Source organism: Loxodonta africana, chromosome 15 (assembly GCF_030014295.1).
Source record: "Loxodonta africana isolate mLoxAfr1 chromosome 15, mLoxAfr1.hap2, whole genome shotgun sequence".
In the NCBI taxonomy this organism is placed as follows: Eukaryota; Metazoa; Chordata; class Mammalia; order Proboscidea; family Elephantidae; genus Loxodonta; species Loxodonta africana.
In genome coordinates, this window is record NC_087356.1 from 84,272,174 (window position 1) to 84,296,384 (window position 24,211).

The 24,211-nt window shown below is 39.8% G+C and overlaps 1 protein-coding gene across 15 annotated transcripts in view; it reads left to right on the plus strand.

Moving 5' to 3' along the window:
• USP28 (ubiquitin specific peptidase 28) overlaps positions 1-24,211 on the plus strand; it is an 86,876-nt gene that overhangs the window by 24,296 nt on the left and 38,369 nt on the right. For 7 of the 15 annotated variants that reach the window (XM_064269056.1, XM_064269048.1, XM_064269044.1 and 4 more), the window contains 5 exons: positions 5,448-5,525; positions 6,342-6,365; positions 6,568-6,700; positions 21,900-22,005; positions 22,911-23,070. In XM_064269056.1, the coding sequence (XP_064125126.1) occupies positions 5,448-5,525; positions 6,342-6,365; positions 6,568-6,700; positions 21,900-22,005; positions 22,911-23,070 (501 nt within the window). Of the gene's footprint in view, positions 1-5,447; positions 5,526-6,336; positions 6,366-6,567; positions 6,701-21,899; positions 22,006-22,910; positions 23,071-24,211 lie in introns of all 15 variants that reach the window. The other 8 variants (XM_064269059.1, XM_064269046.1, XM_064269047.1 and 5 more) reach the window with 2 other exon arrangements.

Consider the following 24,211-nt stretch of genomic DNA (forward strand, 5'->3'; position numbering starts at 1 on the left):
TTCTGATTTTTCTTCGAGCAAATTAGTGTCAAGGGATTTCTCCTCAGTTTCACTGAGTCTGTCTTCCAATAATTCAATCCTGCTCCTGTATCCTTCTATTATATTGTCTATTTCTGAAAATTTATTGTTAAACTTTTGGATTTCCATTTGCTGTTTTTGTGTGGTTTCTAACTGTTTGTCGTTTTATTGTTTTCATGAATTCTATTGTGTTTAGTCTGTGTTTTCCTTGGTTTTATCTGTGTTTTTTTTTTTTTCTCTCTCCTGGACACCCCTCTATATTAGTCTTTTGAATTTCTTTTCAGGTAGTTCCATTACCATTTCTTCCTCCAGAAGGTTTTCTAGTTCTTTATATTGGTCACTTGCTGGAACCATCTTGACCTGCTTCTTTATGTGATTTGATATTACCTGTTGTCTCCATGGCATCAAGGTGATATCATATTTCTTGTATATACTTTTGCTGTATCCTAGTTGTTTGTTTTGTTTTGATATATCCAGGTAGGCAGGGTGTGTGTGCTACTCTCCTGTCTAGTCTGAGCACACTGGAGCTCTCACCTCCTGTCTCTGGGAGGGTGGGGCAGTGACTGGGTGTGCGATTGCAGTCCTCTGTTCACTGGTGTGGGGCATCTAAGCATATAACTGGCCATTTCTGTTGAGATGTGTCTGTCTGGCCGGTCAGCTGGGTGTGGGTGCAGGGAACGTTCTCACTGGCCACTGGGTTGAGTATTGTGTACGCTCAGTGTCCGTTGCTGGGTCTTCTGGGCGAGGGTTCCCAGGTTACCAGTCACTTGGTAGGTGAAATGAAACTCTCACCTATGATCCTGGGCAGAGGTGGTTGGAGTGGCCTCAAGCCTCTTGTTATAGAGGGGAGACGATGTTGGGGGCAAGATAGGGGAGATGCCATCCATCCGTGGGTGCCTGGTGGGAGGGTGTGCCCTGTCAACTAGATTGCTCTGTGGGGAAGGTGTGCTGCTGGTCTTTGGGCCTCACAGGTGACTGAAGGGAGTAGAAGGCGCCACTGGACTGCGGTTGCCTCCCCTAACGGAAGAGGAGAGGAAGGTGTGTGGTAGGCATGTAAGCACTCGGGCACATGGTCGCTGGTACTTGCCTAGTGTGGGGGGAAAGGGGTGGGTAACGGATGGACTAGCTCCTGTGTGTGATTGAGCAGGTGGAAAATGAGGGTCAGGCTGCAGAGTCTGCCCAGAGCAGCCTGCCATGCTTGACTCAGATGGGTGGGAAAGGTGGGGTTGGGGGGACCCAATGCTACGCTGGAGCTGCCTGCTGGTGCTTGGCTCGCTCAGACGGCTGGAAAGGCTGAGTGGGCAGCTGAAGCCGCGTTGAATCTGCCTGCGGGCTCTCGGCTTGCTTGGGTGGGAGGGGAAGATGGGCGGTGGCAGAGAGGGGGTGAGAAAGAAGAAAAAAAGAAAGGGGGGGTGCTGATACTATAGTCCCTGGTGGTCTGAGCTGCAGGGATGGGGGTGTGTGCCGCTGTTTTCTTTGTTTCACTTTGGGTGTGTCTTCTCAGTTTCAGTGTGTCCTGATGGTAATTCCACGAGGTTGCTTCCTGTGCTCCTCACCCAGGTCCGCCACTGTCTTCATCTTAAGATGTCTCCATTGTGCTAGTCCAGTTGGCTAGGCACCTCTGCTCTGTCCTTTCTTGTTCGACATTTTCAGTCAGTTTCTTCTTCCATTTGGTGTTCAATCTAATTCTTTACCCCTTCATTTGATCCTCAGGGTTCTAGCATTAACATCTGTATCTGTTTTATCAGTTTTTTTGGGGTCTTTGCTCTAGAGGGACTGTGTATTGCATCTGACTAGTGTGCCACCTTGGCTCCCCGATCCCTGGGATTATTTTCTGTGAATCTTAAATGCTGATCACTATACACAGAATAAAAGTGCTGGTGGCACAGTGGTTAAGTGCTCAGCTGGTAACCGAAAGGTCAGTGGTTTGAACCCACCAGCCACTCTGTGGGAGAAAGATGTGGCAGTCTGCTCCCGTAAAGATTTATAGTTTCAGAAGCCATAAGGGATAGTTCTTCTCTGTCCTGTGGGGTCAATATGAGTTGGAATGGACTCAATGGCAATGGATTTGGTATGGTTAGAATTGGTTTATACAGAGAGTAAAGGAACCCTGGTGTTGGCAACGGTTAGGCACTCAGCTGCTAACTGAAAGGTCATTGGTTCGAACCTACCCAGTGGCTCCGCTACAAAAAAGACCTGGTGGTCTGCTCCTGTAAAGATTAAAAAAAAAAGAAGAAGTTGACTTTGAGTTGATTCTGACACATAGTGACACTATAGGACAGAATAGAACTGTTCCATTGGGTTTCCAAGGCTGTAATCTTTATGGAAGCAAACTGGCACAACTTTGTCCTGTGGAGCAGCTGGTGGGTTCAAACCACTGACTTTTCAATAGCAGCCGAGTGCTTAACCACTGAGCCACCAGGCTTCCATAAACATTACAGCCTAGGAAATCTTATGGGGCAGTTCTGCTTGGTCCTATAGGATCACCGTGAGTCGGAATGACTTGACGGCACACAACATCATACAGAGTAATTTGAAGTGAAGATTTATCTGTTCCATTGTTCCATCTACTTATTCCCCGCCCCCCCCATTATCAAACAGTATCATTAACATCATACACAAGTAAAATTTTGCTGAAGATTGGTCAAAAGCGGTTGCAGCAGTTCCTGGACAGCGAACTGCCAGAAATTCAAGCCAGACTAAGAAGAGGGTATGAAAGAAGAGATATCATTGCTGATGTCAGATGGGTCCTGGCTGAAAGCAGAGAACACCAAAAAGATGTTTACCTGTGTTTTATTGACTATGCAAAGGCATTCAACTATGTGAACCATAACATATTATGGACAACATGGTGAAGAATGGGAGTTCCAGAACAGTTAATTGTGCTCATGTGGAAACTGTCCTTAGACCAAGAAGCAGTCGTTCAAACAGAACAAGGGATACTGTATGTTTTAAAGTCAGGAAAGGTGTGCATCAAGGTTGTATCCTTTCACCATACCTATTCAGTCTGTGTGTTGAGCAAATAATCCAAGAAGCTAGACTGTATGAAGAAGAACAGGGCATCAAGATTGGATGTTACAATATGCAGATGACACAACCTTGCTTGCTGAAAGTGAAGAGGACTTGAAGCACTTCCTGATGAAGATCAAAGACCGCAGCCTTCAATACGGATTACACCTCAACATAAAGAAAACTAAATTCCTCGCAACAGGGCCAATAAGCAACATCATGATAAAGGGAGAGAAGACTGAAGTTGTCAAGGATTTCATTTTACTTAGATCCACAATCAACACCCATGGAAGCAGCAGTCAGGAAATCAAGTGACACATTGCATTGGGCAAATCTGCTGCAAAAGACCACTTTAAGTGTTAAAAAGCAAAGATGGCACTTTGAGGACTAAGGCTGCCTGACCCAAGCCCTGGTATTTTCAATCACCTCATACGCACATGAAAGCTGGACAGTGAATAAGGAAGACCAAAGAAAAATTGATGCCCTTGAATTACGATGTTGGCAAATATTGAATATACCATGGACTGGCAGAAGAACGAACAAATCTGTCTTGGAAGAAGTGCAGCCAGAGGGCTCATTAGAAACAAGGATGGTGAGACTTCCTTTCATGTACTTTAGACTTGTTACCAGGAGGGACCAGTCCCTAGAGAAGGATACCATGCCTAGTAGAGTAGAGGGTCAGCAAGAAAAAGGAAGACTGTCAACGAGATGGATTGACACCGTGGCTGCAATGAAGGGCTGAAGCATAACAACGATGGTGAGGATGGCACAGGATCAGGTCATGTCTAGGTTTTTGTGCAAAGGTCACTCTGAGTTATAACCTTCTAGTTGGCACCTAACAATAGCAACTATATTTCACCAGTTTTTGGGCATACTGACTGTGGTCTTTTTGAAAATTTTGTGTGATTGAGATACACAGATTCGCACACTTAAAATAATATTTTTTATTGTGTAGTATGTATAGGGACATATTTGCTATTTCAGCCACGTTTAAGGATTTGCATACTTTTGCACAATAAAATTGAATGGAATTAGAACTCATTTGGGGAAAAAATGTCAAATGCTTTACTTTTCTAAGAGTCACTGCGTGTCTTTTCAGCTCTGGCTGAGGCTAAATCTGGACACTTTTTAGTTTGATAACCACCCTCCCAGTGGACAGGCAGTGACTGCCTGTAACAGGACTCAGCCTCTGAGACTGCTCGTCTCGGCAGGGTAGGGTTCCGTGTCTAGCCTGTGACTGTCGCCTGTGACGAGAACAGAAAGCCTGCTGACGCATTTCTGAGAACTGCACGAGGATGTTTCCATTTGTGCCAGTTTCTCCTAAGTTATTTCCAGTTGAGTGATACTTGAAGCGTTGCATGCCCTCAGCTGTTGAAGAACATAAGATACGGTTTCTGTTACATCTGGCAGGAAGTGTAGACTGTGTCTGAGACATATCACTAACTTAAAGATAATTAATGGGGATTTTACTGATGTGGTGAAACATCAGATTTTGAAGCAGGACTTAATTTTAGGATAACTTTAGAATGGTATAAGTTAGATTTCTTTTCACTGAATTAATTTTGAACTATTTTGTCACAGTGTTCATGTAACAGGTCATCGTGCCTTAAGTTGGGCCAACCACTTGTTTAAATTGAGCTGTACTTATAAATAGATTTTTGCGTTTACTCTTGTCTTTTTGTAAAATAGGATAAAATGGTCCCTCAAAGACTTCTAGGACTGAAAAGAGATTATAGACTGATCTTGGGGTAGCTAGAAATTAACAAGATGGGTTTTTCCATGATTCAGATTAATAAAAAGAAAATATTCCATAGTTCCTTCCTTTGGGAATTACACATTTTATTTACTAATTCAGAAAGTTCTAGCTTTAGCTGTACATTTCCTTTTAAGCAATCAAGCCTAGAGTTTTAAAAATGACAGTGGTGGTATCATTTGTTAACTACACGATTGGAAAGTTATTGTCAGTGAAAAATGACATACACAAATGGCATGTGTAGTGACGCTTAAAATAGCACATCACCACATCCACGCAAATTCCCTGGACTCCTTATATGACCTACTTAAGCACTGTTCAGAGAAAGAAATACCTGGGGCACTTTACCAGTCCGTTGGAGATGTGGAATATCGCATTTACGGGTTTTATTTATTTGTAGTGTTGCTGATTACTCATGTTTCTCTCATAAGCACCAAAAGCATTTTCCCTGACTAAACTCTTAAAGGAGTGTTGGGTTTGGCGTTTCAGAATGTGTTCGATGGCCAATACCTAGTTTATGTGTAGCTTGTCGGGTTTTTTTGAGTAAAAAAAATGCAAGTTTCTGGCCTGTTTATCCAAGATGCTTTTACTTACTCCTTAAATGTATCCAGGTTTGTTTTCTGACTGACATGTGTCTGTGGCTTTTTTTTTTGTCTCTCAAATGTAGAGCTGCCAAATGCTGTTAAATCAACTGAGAGAAGTCACAGGCATTCAGGACCCTTCCTTTCTTCATGAAGCTTTGAAGGTTGGTTTCAAGAGCCCAATTACTCAACACGCTTCAGGATAGTCCATATTATAGCTAAGTCAGTTCAGACTGGTTTTATGTCAAAATGAAAGTGCGTATAGGGGACAGAAGCTTTAAAACTGTATCTTCAACATGTAAATTATAAGGACAGGTGTGGATGGGTGAGGGGAAACCTGAGGTGGGGTGAACCCCCCTATAGTCTAAGAGATTTAAGAGACATATCAACCAATTGCATTTTATGGACTTTATATGGATTCTGATTCAAACCAACAAACTAGAAAAGATTTGAGTCAGGGAAGTTTGAACAAGTTATTTGATATTAAAAGGCTGTGTTACTCTTAAGGTATGATAATAGCGTTGTAGGTTATATTTTAAAAAGATACATTCTGAAATGTTGACTGATGAAATAATAAGATGCTGAGGAGTTGGTTCAAAAATATCTGGGGAGAAGGTAGGCAGTAGAGATACAACAGGATTGGCTGTGACGTGATAATTGCTGAAGCTGAGTGATGGGTGCATAGGGCTCCATTATACATTCTGTTGTACATTACTGGTGTATGTGTTAGAACTTTTTCATGATAAAAAGGCTGAAAACAAATAGAAACATGGTTACTATCATAGAATATGGTAATTTCTTAAAACTTCTATTAACGATAAGACAGTGACTTCATTTGGAACTCTGTGTTCATTGCCAACCCCTGTTTTTACACATTGAGCCTTAGTTATTTTGTGAAATCAGGAGGAATAGTATTCAAAAGCAGTGAGAACAAATCTCAAGCAAAATTTCTTTCTTGTTTGCATGTTGTGGAAGATCAGAGCATGACATCTCCCTTGCTGCAAGTAAGTGTGCCTCAAGCATACTGGACTTCCTACCCTCTACCACACTACCTGTTTTTCTAACTTCTACCTTAGTCTTATGCCTAGACTTATTCAGTATGTCACCAGGGTTGTAAGGAGTTATAATCAGCAGACTTTTAACTTATTATTTATTTTAAATTCTGTGATGCTTCACTTTTGAAATTTCTATTTTTTGTCCTCTTAGGCTAGTAATGGTGACATCACCCAGGCCGTCAGTCTTCTCACAGATGAAAGAGTTAAGGAACCCAGTCAAGACAGTGTTGCTACAGAACCATCTGAAGTGGAGGACAGTGCTGCCAACAAAGAAGTACTAGCAAGTGGGTGTATGCTGTCTTGTTCCTCCTCCAAACTAGCAGAAAATAAGCAATGAGTTAATATGTGAATCCCCTATCAATCACATTAACCTTTTGGAAGTAATAATAGCAGCCAATTATTGGGCCAGGCACAGTTCTAAGTACTTAAATGTCTTCAATCACTCATTAACTTAACAACTATTTACTGAGCACCTACTATGTGCCAAGCACTGCAGATAGAATAATAAACAAGACAAAAATCCTGCCTTTCATATAGTTAATTTTTTTTTAGTAGGCGGAGATCAACAAGTAAGTAAATTACATAGCATAGTAGAAGGTGAAAAAGTGCCAGGGAGAAAAATAAAGGAGAACCGGAACTGGATTTTGAATAGGGATGGACCTTTTGAGAATGTACGCTGGAAGTGAGGGACTAAATCACTTGAGTCCCTAATGTGGGTGTTACGTTGGCTTGCTTAAGGAGCTGCAAGGAGGCCAGAGCTGAGGCTTGATGAGGAGCACAGCGATGAGGCATAGAGGGAGCGGGAGACGGTCAGGCAGAGCCTTCGTAAGTACTTGGCTTCTTCTCTGAGTTAGATGGGGAGCTGTTGGAGAGTTTCCAGCAAAGGAATGAGGTAAACTGGTTTCCATTTTCTAAAGGTCACTCTGATAAACAGAATGTGGAGGAGTGGGTAGTGAGGAGCATGGGTCTGAGCAGGGATTCCAGGACCAGTCAGGAGGCTATTGCAAATGATGGTGGCTTGGGCCAGGATGTAGTGATGGAGAGGTGAGAATTCTGGTTGGATTCTGGATATGTAGTAGTATTAAAGTAAAGGCAATAGGATTTGCTTACAGAGAAGGAGATAATGGTTGTGAGAGAGAGGAGCTGAAGGATGACTCCATGTTTTTTGGCCTCAGCGGCTGAAAGGATGGAGTTGGCTGAACTGAGATGAGAGTTAACTGCAGATGGGGCAGATTTGGGGTGGAAGATGAGGAAATCAGTTTCGGCAATATGAAGTTTGAGATGCCTGTTAGACATCCAAGTGGAAATGTCAGAAAGGCAGTGGAGATCCACCCGTGCAGTTCAGGGAAGAGATCTGGGCTGGAGACATATAAACATGGAATCATAAGCCTATAAATTATATTTCAAGCCACGCGACTGGATGAGCTCTCCAAGTGAGTGGGTTTAGATAAAGAGAAAAGGTTCAGCGACAAAGCATTAGGTCCTCCCAGTAGAGGTCAGGGGAGGTGAAGAGTGTCCTGGGAGGTTGGAAGAAAACCAGGAAACTGGTGCTCTGGAAGCCAAGTGGAGAAGGTAATTCCATGATGAGTGGACCATCAGCTGGTGCTAATGAATATTGGAGCTGTTTGTAGTTTGTGCTATTCTGAATAGTGCTGCTATGTCTATCCTTATATGTGTATTCTGGTACACATTGTGACTTTTTTTCAGCTGACGTTTTTCTTTTTGAGACCCACCCATATTGAAGGTTTTAACTGTAGTTAATTCATTTTCACTGGTGTGTAGTATTCCATGGTGTGAATATACCACAACTTATCTATTCATTGATTGACTTCGGAGTTGTTTCCAGGTTTTTGCTATTATAAATAAAGGCTGTTTTTGTTCCTGTTTCTTGTGCATGTATGCAAGTTTGTTTAATGGGGTATATCTAGCACTGCAATTGTTGGGTTTTGAGATAGCTCATCTTTGACTTTATAGGTAATGGCGTTATCTTCCAAAATGATTTTTTATCTAATTTATACTCCCACTAGTGGGGTTTCAGAGTAACCATTGCTCTCAAACTTGATATAGCAGATTGTAGAATTGTTGCCCATCTTTTTTGATGTGAAATGGTATCTCATTTTTAATTTGAATTTTTCTAACTAGTAATAAGGTTGGGCATCTTTTCATTTTTGGCCATTCTTGTTTCCTCTTACGTGAAATTTCTCTTCGTCTCCTCTGCTGATTTTTCTGTTTAATTGCTTGCCTTTTTCTTGTTGATTGGTAGGGATGCTTTTCATATTCTCAATATTAATCCCTTTTTTGGGGATTTATGTGTTGCAGATACCCTCTCTCTGTGAGTGCCTTGTGTTTTTACACTCTTTTGGTGAACTGAAGAGCTAAATTTTATTGCAGTTGCATTTATCAGTCTTTTGCTTATGGCTTGTGCTTTTTGTTTAAGAACTTCTTCTATACCCTGAAGTCATAAGGATATTGTTTCCTTCTAAAATAGTAATATTTCGTTTTCACATTTAAGTCTGTACTTCATCTGAAATTAATTTTTTTTGCGTATGCCGTAGAGTTAGGGGAACAATTAGATTTTTTTCCCCAGTAGCTACCCAGTTGTCCCAGTACCTTTTGTTGAAGGGCTGTCCTTGCCCACTGATCTGTAGTTTCAGCTCTGTGCTCTATCAGATTTTCATATGTTCCATTCTATTTCATGCCAACACATATACTTTAATTATTATAACTTTATAATCAGTCTTGCTATCCATAGGGCCGTATCTTTCCACCGTGTCCACCTTCATGAATACCTTGGCTATTTTCACCTTTTTGCTTCTCCGTATATGCTTTAAGAACAACTTATCGGGGTCTGTTAGAGCTTTATGGGGACTGCATTTAATCTGTAGGAGCCCTGTTGGACCAGTGGTTAAGCACTCAGCTGCTAGCTAGAAGATTGGCAGTTCGAACCCACTAGCCACTCTGCGGGAGAAAGATGTGGCAGCCTGTTTCTATAAAGATTACAGCATTGGAAACCCTATGGGGCAGTTCTGTTCTATCCTGTAGGGTTGTTATGAGTCAGAATCAACTCGATGGCAATGGGTAGGTAAATCTATGAATAAATTTGGGGAGATTTGGCAACTTTATAATAATTGAGTCTTAGCCATGCCTGTTTGTCTGTAGAGCTTTATTCCTAAATACCTAATATTTTTGTTGTTATGGTATACTTTTTAAGTAAAAAATATGTAGTCTATATTAGGAGTGTCTGGGTGGTGCAAATGGTTTAGTCCTCAACCGCTAACCAAAAGGTTGGCAGTTAGAACCCCCTCAGAGGTGTCTCGGAAGAAAAGCCTGGCAATCTCCAGAAAGGTCACAGCCTTGAAAACCCTATGCAGCAGTTCTACCCTGCACACACGGGGTCACCATGAGTTGGAATTGACATTAAGGCAGCTATTTTAGTTTTTAGTTTTAGAAGTCTGTATTTAAATTCTCTGAATTTTCTATTTTTTTTTTTTTTTTTAAATATCTAGGATCTAACCAAGGAGCATTTATTCTACTTTTTATATCTGTGTTTTTGTTGTTGTTGGTTGCCGTCGAGTCAGTTCCAACTCATAGTAACCCTATAGGACAGAGTAGAACTGCCCCATAGGGTGGTAGATTTGAACTGCCAACCTTTTGATTAGTAACTGCTACCTCTTAACTGCTATGCCATTAGTCTTCCTTATTCTACAAGGGGAGGGGGCTTATGCCAGACACTAGTCCTGTTGTATTGCAGAGTGCCCTATCATCTGGACTTATTGTTTTCTCAAAATTAGATTTGAGTTAAAACATTTTGGCGAGAATATTTAGCATTTCCAGTTAGGTCACATGGGGCACAGGATGTCGCTTTGTCCCATTATTCATAATGCTGAATTTGATTACTTGCTTAAGGTGGCATCTGACAGATCAGTCAAAATACCTTTTCCCTTTATGGTATCTGTGGGCATTATTTTGGTTTTATTTTTATTACAGCTTTAAAAAAAAACCCGTTGCCATAGAGTCAGTTCTGACTCATAGCGACTCTATAGGACAGAGTAGAACTGCCCCATAGGGTTTCCAAGGAGCGCCTGGTGGGTTTGAACTGCCAGCCTTTTGGTTAGCAGCAGTAGCACTTAACCACTACGCCACCAGGGTTGCCATAATAACTTTATTGAGATATAATTCTCATACTATACAGTTCACCCATTTAAAGTGTACAGTTCTGTGGTTTTTAATTTATTCACAGAGTTGTACAGCCATCACCACAATCAGTTTTAGAACATTTTCTTTACTCCAAAGAGGAACTCTGAACCCATTAGCAGTCATTCAGCACTTCAGTGGCCACCCAGTTCCAGCCCAGGTAACCACCAGTCTGCTTTCTGCCTCTATAGTTTTGCTTTTTCTGGGTATAGCATATAATTGGTGTTCTTTTGTGACTGACTGACTTCACTCAGCATGATGTTTTCATAGTTCATCCGTGTTGTAGCATCTGTCAGTACTACTTTCCTTTTTACTGTCAAATAATATTCCATTATATGGGTATGCCATGTTTTGCTTTCCCTGCCATTAATTAATGGGTATTTTTGTTTCCCTTTTTTACCTATTACGAATAAGGCTGCTTTGAACATTCAGGTATAAGTTTTTGTGCAGACATGTGTTTTCATTTCTCTTGGGTATATACCTAGGCGTAGAATTGCTGGGTCATATGGTAATTCTGTTACTAACTTTTGAGAAACTGCCAGGTTGTTTTCCAGAGTGGCTGTACCACTAAGTGTCTGAAGATTCCACTTTCCCCACATCATCACTAGCGCTTGTTATTATCTGTCTTTTTGATTCTAGCCATCCTAACTGGTGTAAAAGTGGCTTCTCATTGTGATTTTGATTTGCATTTCCCCAATGGTTCATGATGAGAAGCATCTTTTCATGTGCTTGTTGGCCATTTTTATATCTTCCTAAAGAAATACCTATTCATATCCTTTGTTCTGTCTGTTTTTAAAGATTGGGATGTTTATCTTTTTATTATTGAGTCCCAGGAGTTCTTTATATATTCTGTATATAGGATTCTTTTTTTTTTTTTTTGCTTTTTAAAAAAATAATATTGTATTTTTTTCAGTGGAACTATGCAGAGCAAAACAGGTTCCCATTCAGTTTCTACACATATTGTTCAGTGACACTGGTTACATTCTACACATTTTATCTACATTCTCACTATTTCTATTCTAGTTGTTCTGTTCCCACGAACCTAGTCTCACATGCCCCCAACCTTCCCATCTATGCTTTAGAACATTTGTTGACCATTTGATCTCATGTTTTTTTAAAAGCAAACAGTACTTAAAGGTGATATTCATTTTTTGTGAGCTAACCTGCTATTTAGCTAAAAGGTGATTTAAGTGAATAGTTTCAGTTTAAGCCTTAAAAAATATCTCAGGACAATAGTCTTAGGGATTCCCCCTGGCTCAGTGGGTTCAGAAAGTCTAGATTATTTTTCTTACTTTCTATTAGAATCCATTTTTGTTGTCCTGATCAGAACCTGTATATAGGTTTCTTATCAGCTACATGATTTACAAATATTTTCTCCCGTTCTGTGGGTTATTTTTTCACCTTCTCAGTGGTGTCCTTTGATATGCAGAGGTTTTTAATTTTGATGATATCCAATGTATCTATTTTTTCTCTTGTTGCTTGTGCTTTACATGTCCTATGTAAGATTTCACTGTCTAATCCAAGGTCACAAAGATTTATGACTGTTTTCTTCTAAGGGTTCTGTAGCTTTAGTTCTTACCTTGAGGCCTTGATGCACTCTTTTTTTTTTCAATTGTGCTTTAAGCGAAAGTTTACAAATCAAGTCAGTCTCTCACACAAAAACTCATATACACCTTCCTACATACTCCCGATTGCCCTCTGCCTAATGAGACAGCCCTCTTCCTCCCTCCACACTCTCTCTTTTCATGTCCATTTCGCCAGCTTCTAACCCCCTCTATCCTCTCATCTTCCCTCCAGGCAGGAGATGCCAACATAGTCTCGAGAGTCCACCTGATCCAAGAAGCTCACTCCTCACCAGCGTCCCTCTCCAACCCATTGTCCAGTCCAGTGCATGTCTGAAGAGTTGGCTTTGGCAATGGTTCCTGTCCTGGCCCAACGGAAGGTCGGGGGGCCATGACCACCAGGGTCCTTCTAGTCTCAGTCAGACCACTAAGTCTGGTCTTTTTAGGAGAATTTGGTGTCTGCATCCCACTGCTCTTCCCCTCCTTTGGGTTCTCTATTGTGTTCCCTGTCAGGGCAGTCATCGGTTGTAGCCGGGCACCATCTAGTTCTTCTGGTCTCAGGCTGTTGTAGTCTCTGGTTTATGTGGCCCTTTCTGTCTCTTGGGCTTGTGATTACCTTGTGTCCTTGGTGTTTTTCATTCCCCTTTGATCCAGGTGGGTTGAGACCAATTGATGCGTCTTAGATGGCTGCTAGCTAACGTTTAAGACCTCAGACGCCGCTCTCCAAAGTGGGATGGAGAATGTTTTCTTAATAGATTTTATTATTCCAGTTGACTTAGATGTCCCCTGAAACCATGGTCCCGAAACCCCTGCCCCTTAGAAGCATTCAGGAAACTTCTTTGCTTTTGGTTTAGTCCAGTTGTGCTGACCTTGCGTGTATTGTGTGTTGTCTTTCCCATCACCTAAAGTAGTTCTTATGTACTATTGAATTAGTGAATACCTCTCTCTTACCTTCCCTCCCTCCCCCTTCTCTTAACCATCAAAGAATATTTTCTTCTCTGTTTAAACTATTTCTCGAGTTCTTACGATAGTGGTCTTATACAGTATTTGTCCTTTTGCAGCTGACTAATTTCACTCAGCATAATGCCTGCCATGTTATGAAATGTTTCACAGATTCATCACTGTTCTTTATTGATGCATAGTATTCCATTGTGTGAATATACCATAATTTATTTATCCATTCATCCGTTGATGGGCATCTTGGTTGCTTCCATCTTTTTGCTATTGTAAACAGTGCTGCAGTGAACATGGTTGTGCATATATCTGTTCGTGTAAAGGCTCTTATTCCTCTGGGATATATTCCAAGGAGCGGGATTGCTGGATTCTATGGTAGTTCTATTTCTAGCTTTTTAAGGAAGCGCCATGTTGATTTCCAAAGTGGCTGGACCATCTTAAATCCCCACCAGCAGTGTATAAGTGTTCCAATCTCTCCACAACCTCTCCAAAATTTATTAGTGTTTTTTGGATTAATGCCAGCCTTATTGGAATGAGATGAAATCTCATTGTAGTTTTGATTTGAATTTCTCTAATGGCTAATGATCGTGAGCATTTCCTCATGTATCCATTAGCTACCTGAATGTCTTCTTTAGTGAAGTGTCCATTCATATCGTTTGCCCATTTTTTAATTGGGTTATTTTGTAGTTGAGTTTTTGCAGTATCATGTGGATTTCAGAGATCAGGAAATGTCATAGCTGAAAACCTTTTCCCAGTCTGTAGGTGATCTTTTTACTGTTTTGATGATGTCTTTGAATGAACGTAAGTGTTTGATTTTTGGAAGCTCCCAGCTATGTAGTTTTTCTTCTGCATTGTTAGTAATGTTTTGTATACTGTTTATGCCATGTATTAGGGCTCATAACATTGTCCCTATTTTTTTCTTCCATGATCTTTATCGTTTTAGATTTTATATTTAGGTCTTTGATCCATTTGGAGGTCATTTTTGTGCATAGAGTGAGGTATGGGTCTTATTTCATTTTTTTGCAGGTGGATATCCAGTTATGCTAGCACTGTTTGTTAAAAAGACTGTCTTGTCCCCAGTTAATAGTTTTGGGGCCTTTGTCAAATATCAACTGCTCATATGTGATGGATTTATGTCTGGATTCTCAATTCTGTTCCATTGGTCTATGTATTTGTTGTTGTACCAGTACCAGGCTGTTTTGACTACCGTGGCAGTATAATAGGTTCTAAAATCAGGTAAAGTAGGGTCTCTGACTTTGGTTCTTCTTTTTCAGTAGTGCTTTACTTATCGGGGGCCTCTTTCCCTTCCATATGAAGTTGGTGATTTCTTTCTCCGTCTCATTAAAGAATGTCGTTGGAATTTGGATCGGAATTGCATTAAATCTATAGATCGCTTTTGGTAGAACGGACATTTTTATAATGTTAAGTCTTTCTATCCATGAGCAAGGTATGTTTTTCAACTTATGTAGGTCTCTGTTGGTTTCTTGCAGGAGTGTTCTGTAGTTCTTTGTATAAGTCTTTTACATCTCTGGTAAGATTTATTCCTAAGTATTTTATCTTCTTAGGGCTACTATAAATGTTATCGATTTGGTGATTTCCTCTTCAGTGTTCTTTTTGTTGGTGTAGAATCCAACTGATTTTGTATGTTTATCTTGTATCCCAATACTCTGCTGAACTCTTCTATTAGTTTCAGTAGTTTTAGGGGGAATTCCTTAGGGTTTTCTGTGTATAAGATCATGTCATCTGCAAATAGAGATAATTTTACTTCTTCCTTGGAATCTGGATGCCCTTTTTTTCTTTATCTAGCCTAATTGCTCTGGCTAGGACCTCCAGCACAGTGTTGAATAAGAGCGGTGATAAACGGCATCCTTGTCTGGTTCCCAGTCTCAGGGGGAATGTTTTCAGGCTCTCTCCATTTAGGATGATGTTGGCTCTTGGCTTTGTATAAAAGCCCTTTATTATGTTGAGGAATTTTCCTTCTATTCCTATTTTGCTGAGAGTTTTTCTCATGAATGGTTGTTGAATTTTGTCAAATGCCTTTTCTGCATCAATTGATAAAATCATGTGAGTCTTGTCTTTTGTTTTATTTATGTGGTGGATTACATTAATTGTTTTTCTAATGTTGAACCATCCCTGCATACCTGGTATGAATCCCACTTGGTCATGGTGAATTATTTTTTTGATATGTTGTTGAATTCTCTTGGCTAGAATTTTGTTGAGGATTTTTGCATCTAAGCTCATGAGGGATATAGATCTGTAATTTTCTTTTTTTGTGGTGTCTTTACCTGGTTTTGGTATCAGGGATATGGTGGCTTCATAGAATGGGTTTGGGAGTATTCCATCCTTTTCTATGCTCTGAAAAACATTTAGTGGTAGTGGTGTTAACTCTTCTCTGAAAGTTTGGTAGAACTCTGCAGTGAAGCCATCCAGACCAGGGGTTTTTTGTTGTTGTTGGGAGTTTTTTGATTAACTTCTTAATCCCTTCTTTTGTTATGGATCTATTTAGTTGTTCTGCCTCTGTTTGTGTTAGTTTAGCTAGGTAGTGTGTTTCTAGGAATTCATCTATTTCTTCTAGGTTTTCAGATTTGTTAGATGTAGTTTTCTATAGTAATCTGATATGATTCTTTTAATTTCGGTTGGGTCTGTTGTAATATCGCCCCTCTCATTTCTTATTTGGGTTATTTGCTTCCTCTCCTGCTTTTCTTTTGTCAATGTGGCCAATGGTTTATCAATTTTGTTGATTTTTTTCGAAGAAGCAGCTTTTGGTCTTGTTAATTCTTTCAATTGTTTTTCTGTTTTCTATTTCATTTAGTTCAGCTCTAATTTTTTTTATTTGTTTTCTTCTGGTGCCTGTGGGTTTCTTTTGTTGCTCTCCTTCTATTTGTTCAAGTTGTAGGGATAATTCTTTGATTTGGGCCCTTTCTTCTTTTTGGATGTGTGCATTTACTGATATAAATTGACCTCTGAGCACCGCTTTCGCTGTGTCCCAAAGGCTCTGATAGGAAGTGTTTTCATTCTCATTGGATTCTGTGAATTTATTCCATCCTTAATGTCTGCTATAATCCAGTCTTTTTTGAGCAGGGTTTTGTTCAGTTTCTGAGTGTTTGATTTCTTTTCCCTGCTTTTTGTGTTACTGATTTCCACTTTTATGGCCTTATGGTCAGAGAAGATGCTTTGTAATATTTCAGTGTTTTGGATTCTGCTAAGCTTGCTTTACGACCTAATATGTGGTCTATTCTACAGAATGTTCCATGTGCACTAGAAAAGAAAGTATACTTGGCTGCTGTTGGGTGGAGTGTTCTGTGTGTATGTCTATGAGGTCGAGTTGGTTTATTGTGCCAGTTAGATCTTCTGTGTCTTTATTGAGCTTCTTTCTGGATGTCCTGTCCTTCACTGAAAGTGGTGTGTTGAAGTCTCCTACTATTATTGTGGAGCTGTCTATCTCACTTTTCAACGCTGATAGAGTTCGTTTTATGTATCTTGCAGCCCTGTCATTGGGTGCATAAATACTTAATATGGTCGTATCTTCTCGGTATATTGTCCCTTTAATCATTATATAATGTCATTCCTTAACCTTTATGATGGATTTAACTTTAAAGTCTATTTTGTCAGAAATTAATATTGCCACACCTGCTCTTTTTTGATCGTTGTTTGCTTGATGTATTTTTTCCCATCCTTTAAGCTTTTTGTTTGTTTGTGTCACTAAGTCTAAGGTGTGTTTCTTGTAGGCAGCATATAGACGGATCATGTTTTTTAATTCATTTTGCCACTCTGTCTCTTTATTGGTGCATTTAGCCCATTTACATTCAGCATAATTATGTATAGGTATGAATTTAGTGCTATCATTTTGATGTCTTTTTTTGTGTGTTGTTGACAGTTTCTTTTTCCCACTTAATCTTATGTGCTGAGTAGATTATCTTTATATGTTGTTTCCTCATATCCATTGTTGTTGATTTTGTTTCTGCTGAGTCTCTATTTTTTTCTTGTATTTTATTTCAATGTGTAGGATAGGTGGTCTCCTTTATGGTTACCTTATTATTTACCCCTATTATTTCTAAATTTAAACCTAGCTTTTATTTCTTTGTATTGCCTTGTCTTCCTCTACATATGGAAGATCTATGACTACATTTCTTAAAAAAAAAAAAAAACCAAACCCAGTGCCATCAAGTCTTAGTCCCTGTTTATTGTTTTAATGTTGTCTTCTTATATATAATAACATTGCTGTTACCCTGTTCTGAGTGTTTTTTTTAATCTTGCTTTATTTTTTTGATTTCCCTGTCTGGGTTGACTTCTGATTGCTCTGCCCAGTGTTCTAGTCTTGGGTTGATACCTGATATTATTGATTTTCTAAACAAGGAACTCCCTTTAGTATTTCTTGTAGTTTTGGTTTGGTTTTTATGAATTCCTAAAACTTCTGTGTATCTGGAAATGTCCTAATTTCACCTTCATATTTGAGAGACAGTTTTGCTGGCTATATGATTCTTGGCCGACAGTTTTATTCCTTCAATTTTTATGTAAGTCATCCTATTGCCTTCTTGCCTGCATGGTTTCTGCCGAGTAGTCTGAGTTTATTCTTATTGCCTCTCATTTGTTGGTGACTTTTCGTTTACCCCTCGCTGCTCTTAAAATTCTCTCTTTACTTTTGGTTTTGGCAGGTTTGATTATGATACGTCTTGGTGACTTTGTTTTAACATCTACCTCATGTGGAGTTTGATGAGCATCTTGGATAGATATCATCTCATCTTTCACGATAGCAGGGAAGTTTTCTGCCAACAAATCTTGAACAATTTCTGTATTTTCTGTTATCCCTCCCTGTTCTGGTACTCCAATCACTCGTAGGTTAATTCTCTTTATAGAGTCTCACATGATTCTTAAGGTTTCTTCATTTTTTTTTAATTCTTTTATCTGATTTTTCTTCGAATGTATTAGTGCCAAGTGATTTATCTTCAAGTTCAGAAATCATGCCTTCCACTAACTCAATTCTGCTCCTCTGATTTTTATTGAGTTGTTTACTTCTGTAATTTTATTTTTAATCTTCTGAATTTCTGATTGCTTTCTGTGGATTTTTCCAGCTTTTTAAATTTTTCATTATGTTCTGAATAATCTTTTTAATTTCTTCAATTGCTTTATCTGTGTGTTCCTTGTCTTGTTCTGCATATTGCCTCATTTCCTTCCTGATGTCTTGAAGGGTTCTGTATATTAATCTTTTGTATTCTGCCTCTGATAATTCCAGGAATGCACTTTTGTCTAGAAGATCCCTTGAATCTTTGTTTTGAGAGCTGTTGAGGTGATCATGGTCAGTTTCTTTATGTGACTTGATATTGACTGTTGTCTCCAAGCCATCTATAAGTTATTATATTAGTTTATTTTATGTTTGCTTACTTCTTTGTTTTGGTTTGATATGCCCAAATGGGTTGCTTGAGTAAGCTAGCTTGATTATTTTCACCTTTGGAGCTCTGATGTCCTGTCCCCAGATGGCTAGAAGCTGTTACCAGGTATATCAGTTTAGGAGTCCATTCACTTTTCTTGTATTAATTCAGCTCAGGTGTCCAGGTAGCTGATCATCAAGCCTGTGGTACGGGCTCTGCCCTACAGTCTTAGAGGGGCAGGGGTGATTGGTGTATGTACCGGTATCTGATTGCAGCAGGGAGTCACACTCTGAACAAGGCAGGGGGCTGAGAATCGTCCCCCACGTGTCTCTGAGGAAAGCGTGTCCCTGTTCTCTAGAGCATACAGGTGGGTGGGTTCTGCAGATGGACCATGGGCACCCAATGTTTTTGTTTGTAAGTACTGAGAGACACCATTTATCCTTGGATCCCTGTCGTGGGTGGCTGGGTGACCAGAGTGGAGCTACCAGTCCTTAGGACCCGATGTGGGTAGGTGAGGACCCTGTTTAATAGGCAAACCAGTGTGAAATATCAAACACTTACCTCTTTGCCGCATAGCTGAATGTGGAGTCTACCAACAAGGGTGTGTTCTCCTGAGATAGGCCCACACAGGTCCATGGAGAGGGGAAAGGTACTCAAAGTCCAGGGATCGTTTATTCCTGGATGGGAGCTGCTTCTGTCCTGAGCTCCCCCAGGTACTGGAGCTGGCAAATTATCCTTTCTCGCAATTGCAAATTTATTCCTTCTTCAAGGCTGGGAGGATGGCTCTAGGTGCTCAACAGGGCCTATCTTCGGCCCAGGGAATTCAACTGCTGTAGCTGGCTTGGGGGCGGGGAGGGGGTGGTGCATGGTAAAATATACGCAAGTGCTTAGCTTTTGCCCAGAGCGCCATTCTTCTCTGGTTCTGGAGTTGTGGGTGGGCTGTGTGGCTGGCTGCTTCTCTCTGAGGAAACTGTGGCCAAACGGTAGTACCGGCCCACCGCCGCTGCTCAAGGAACGGTGCCTGAGGGCTCCCCGCAATTCAGGTCCGGTAATTCCTCTCTGCTCCTGAACAGTCTCTTTCTCCCCCTGCCCCTCAGTTCATTTTCTAAGCTTGCCTTTGATGCTCAGGGCTCCTAGCTTGTCATAAATATACTCGTTTCACTTGTTTTTTCAGATCTTTGTTGTAAAGAGGGCTTGGCAGAAGCGTCTGTCTATTGCACCATCTTGGCTCTGCCTCCCTCTTGATCCACTTTGAGTTAATTTTTGTATTGTGATATGATGTAGGAACCCAACTTCATTCTTTTGCATGTGAATACCTAGTTGTTCCAGCACCATCTGTTCAAAAGATTCTGTTTCCCAATTGAATTTTTTTGGCGCCCTTATCAAAAATCAGTTGGCCGTAGATGTGTATGGGTTTATTTCTGGACTCTGAATTCCATTCCATTGACCTGTGTGTATGTCCTTATACCAAGTAGCGTATGGTCTTGATTAGAGTAGCTTTGTGGTATTTTTTTAAATTAAATATGCGTGTATAGAAATTTATTTATCTTTTGTATATTGATCTTTTATCAAACTGCCTCATAATTTTCTATGGATTATTTTGGCTTTTCCACATAGCTGATTATTATCTGTGAATTATGACAGTTTTGTTTCTTAGTTTCCAATCCTTATTTTATTTATTTTTTTTTGTATCTTTTATTGTGTTATTGTACTGGGCAACACTTCAGAACAATGGTGAAAAAAAGCAGTAATGGTAGACATCCTTGTCTTACTACTGTTTTTAAAACAAATTTATTTAACATTTCATCAGCAAATGTAAAGGTCACTGTGGGCTTTTCCTGGATACTCTTTCTCAGTCTAAGAATATTCTTTTCTTTTCCTAGTTGGCTTGGAGCTTTTATCCAGAATGGTGGTTGAATGTTATCAAATACTTTTTCTGTATCCATTGAGCTGATAGGTCTTTTCTTTAATCTGATCAAGATAGTAATTTTTCTTGATTTTCTAATGTCAACTCAATATCTCATTCCATAATAAACTCAGTGGATCTTAATAAGTAATCTTTTTTTAATACATTATTGGATCCCATTTGTTAGTATTTTCTTTAGGTTTTTTGTATCTGTGATCATGTGTGAGTTTGTCATTTTTCCTCCTCTTACTCTTCTTGAATGGTTTAGCGTATACCAAGATGTTATGCTGACCTCATAAAATGAGTTCAGGAGTGTGTCCTCTCATGTCTAGAATAGTTCGTGTGAGATTGAAAATGTCTTTTTCTTGAACATTCACTATTGAGCCCATGTTTTACAGTGATTAATAAGGAGACTGTTTCACCTAGAGGTCTGGGATGTATACAGCAGGCCTTCCGTATCCATGGTTCCACATCCGTGGATTCAGCCAACTGTAGATTGAAAATACTTGGGGGGAAAAGAAGTTTCAAAAAGCAAAAGTTGCATTTGCTGCAGCTGAGCAGTCGCTGAATCCACGCAAATGAAGGAATGTGTAGGCATCTCCTGCTGCAGCCTCCGGCCATTTCACAGATCTCAATCTCTCCAGCACTGGTTTGAGCATTGCTTGCCTTGAGTCTCGCCTCCAGTGAACCCTTGTTTCTGTGAAAAAGTAGCTCCTAAAAAGCAACGAAGTGGTCAAGGCAATCCCTCAAAGGCTAAGAGGGGGCATAAAGCACTATTTACATAGCACTTTACAACTCCAGGAAACCCTGGTGACAAAGTGGTTAAGTGCTAAGGCTTCTAACCAAAAGGTTGGCAGTTCACATCCGCCAGGCATTCTTTGGAAACTCTATGGGGCAGTTCTGCTCTGTCCCATAGAGTCACTATGATTTGGAATCTACTTGATGGCAATGGGTTTGGTGTGTTTTTTTTGTTTGTTTACAACTGTAGGGCTGCTGTGAGTGCAATGAGTCGGAATCGACTCCTCGGCAATGGGGTTTTACAACTATTTACATCGCATGCACATTATATTAGGTATTATAAGTATTCTAGAGATGATTTAAGGTATACAGGAGGACGTGCATAGGTTATATACAAATACTACACCATTTTATATAAGGGACTTGTGCATCCCCACGTTTTGGTATCCAATTTCCCCTGGCTACCGAGGGGAGACTGTATGTTGTAGAATAAGACTGCAGAAGGGAGTATTTGATTCATTGCATTTTAGCTGCTTGTTGTTTCTGGACCATTGGTTAGTCTAGAGTTACAAAGTAGCTGTAAGTTATTCATTTGACTCTGGGAAGGAGTAATAAAGTTGTTACACAAATGAGCCATTGTAGGGAGAGCTAGGGAGGATACTTAGTTTTGTGAATTTCTTGGCCCTTTTTCCTACGCTACAGATAGAATGGTAGTGCTTCTTGTGTATATAGACTAATTAAATTTCTTTTCGTCTTACAGAAGTGATAGACCTTACTCATGATAACAAAGATGATCTTCAGGCTGCCATTGCTCTGAGTCTACTGGAATCCCCGAAAATTCAAGCTGATGGAAGAGATCTTAACAGGTTATTGATTTAATATATAATCTTTGCTCCCCATATTAGGGTGTAGGTCAAAGGCAGTATCTTTGTAAATGTCATTCAGAAAATTCTGCAGAGCTCCTTTTGTTGAACCTGAATGAACTTTCTTTTAGGAAAAATTTGAGTTCACATTGATTTATTTAGTCCTTGGGCCACTTTTGAAAAAGCAAAATGTGACAAAGTTCTTACTACAGCCTGTGAACTTTTGAATAGTTCACAATTGCTAGGAAGAAAAGAAAAAAAAAAAAAAACCTAGCCCATGTATTTGATAAATTTATATTCCCTTTATTAACTTTGAGAGATATATTGTTGCATGTTTGAAAATAAAAGTTATCACTCAACTGCCCTGCCTCAGAAGGGACCAGGAGATATCTTTTTTTAATTGGTACTAATTTGGTGTTTGGTATTATTCACAAACATCCAGTTCTAATGGTGGTCAGTTTCTGGACATGTTTATTCCTTCACACTGCTAAATTATTTTTATCAAGGAAACAGAGGGCCAGATTTTGTGTGCTAGGCAGTTTGGAGGCTCTTATCCTTAGCAGAGCTTCCCTTTTGCCCTTTTAATGGCAAGGTCTGAGATAAGGTACTGTAGTTGAAATCTAAAACTTTTAATACAGCAGCCATAAATAGTCTTACGTCCCAACTCCATCATGGACTTTATTAATAGTAATCGCTGTTGCAGAAGGTTTAACATCTCTCTGTTTGAACTTTGCTTTTCATGTATGTTATGATCTTATAACTGCTAAAGAGCCAGTAATTACCCAGTAAATAGCTTATCCAGAATTTTGAATTGTCTGTGGAAGATTACTCAAACCCTTTGTATAGTGTATTCTTTCACTTTTGTTGTTTTTGTTTTTTTGGGTGTGTGGTACGTTGACACAATGTAGGATGCACGAAGCAACCTCTGCAGAAACTAAACGCTCCAAGAGAAAACGCTGTGAGGTCTGGGGAGAAAATCCCAACCCCCGTGACTGGAGAAGAGTCGATGGCTGGCCAGTTGGGCTGAAAAACGTTGGCAACACATGTTGGTTTAATGCTGTTATTCAGGTAGGACATTTTTAAGAGACACCTGTGTCTTCTGGAAATAATTTTTGTAATTTATTAAACTGAAATGTGAGAAACATGGCTTTTAAAAAATGGAAACAGATAAACAAAAGTGGGGTATTTTTTTCAATGATTTTACTGTGTTTTGGTTTCTTCTTTTGTATTTTGTATTTTGATGCTCTGATGTGTAAATTGGGCAGTACTAAAGAAAAAAATCTTCTGTGGTTGCAAGTATGTTGAATAGGTCTTTCAGATCCCAACCCACCAAAAACCCACTGCTACCGAAAATGCTGTATTATAGCCAAGCAAGAGTGAATAAGGAGAAATTCATTGTTGAAAGCATATCATAGATATCCAGGCAGGAGATGACACCTGAAATAGAGAAGTGGTAAAAGTCATGGAAAGAAAGAAAAGTGTTTTGTAAGTATTTAGGAGATCAAAGCTACAGGGTTTGGTGAGCGATTGGATATGGAACATGTGCAGGGAAGAGTTAAGAAAGACTCCAAGGTTCCTAGCTTGAGTAACCGGGTAGATGATAGCACCGTTTGACACTGGAGAAGGAGCAATTTGGGTGCATACTCAGAGTATTCAGTTTTAGACATTCGGAGTTTGAGGGGACTGTGTAAGATGTCACGTGGAGATACCATGTAGACAGTTAAGTATATGAATCTATAGTTCAGAAAAAGGTCTGGGTTACAGGTATACTTTTGGGATTTAGTACTAATAAAGCCAGGGGAGTGAATGAATTCACCCAAAGGGAGTATTACCTAGAAAAGACCTCCTAGGCATTTTAAACTTCACATGTCCACAATAAAGCACTTGATTCCTGCCCCTGTAGTCTTCTCCAACATGGTACATGTCATCTATCCAGCTGCTCAAGCCAAAGAAATGGAATCCTTTCTTTCTCTTACCACCATGTACAATCCATTCATTCATTCAAGTTAACCATGTGCCTGGCACTGTTTCAGGCCCTGGGAAAACAGCAGTGAATAAAACAAAGCCCCTGCTCTCATGGAGTTTGCTTTGAAAAGAGTGGGACAGACAGTAAACCAAATATGTATCAGGTGGTGAGTGCCATAAAGACAAATGAATGAGGGTAAAGGGGCTGGGCTAGAGAGGGTCCAACTGGAGAGGGAAGGGATTC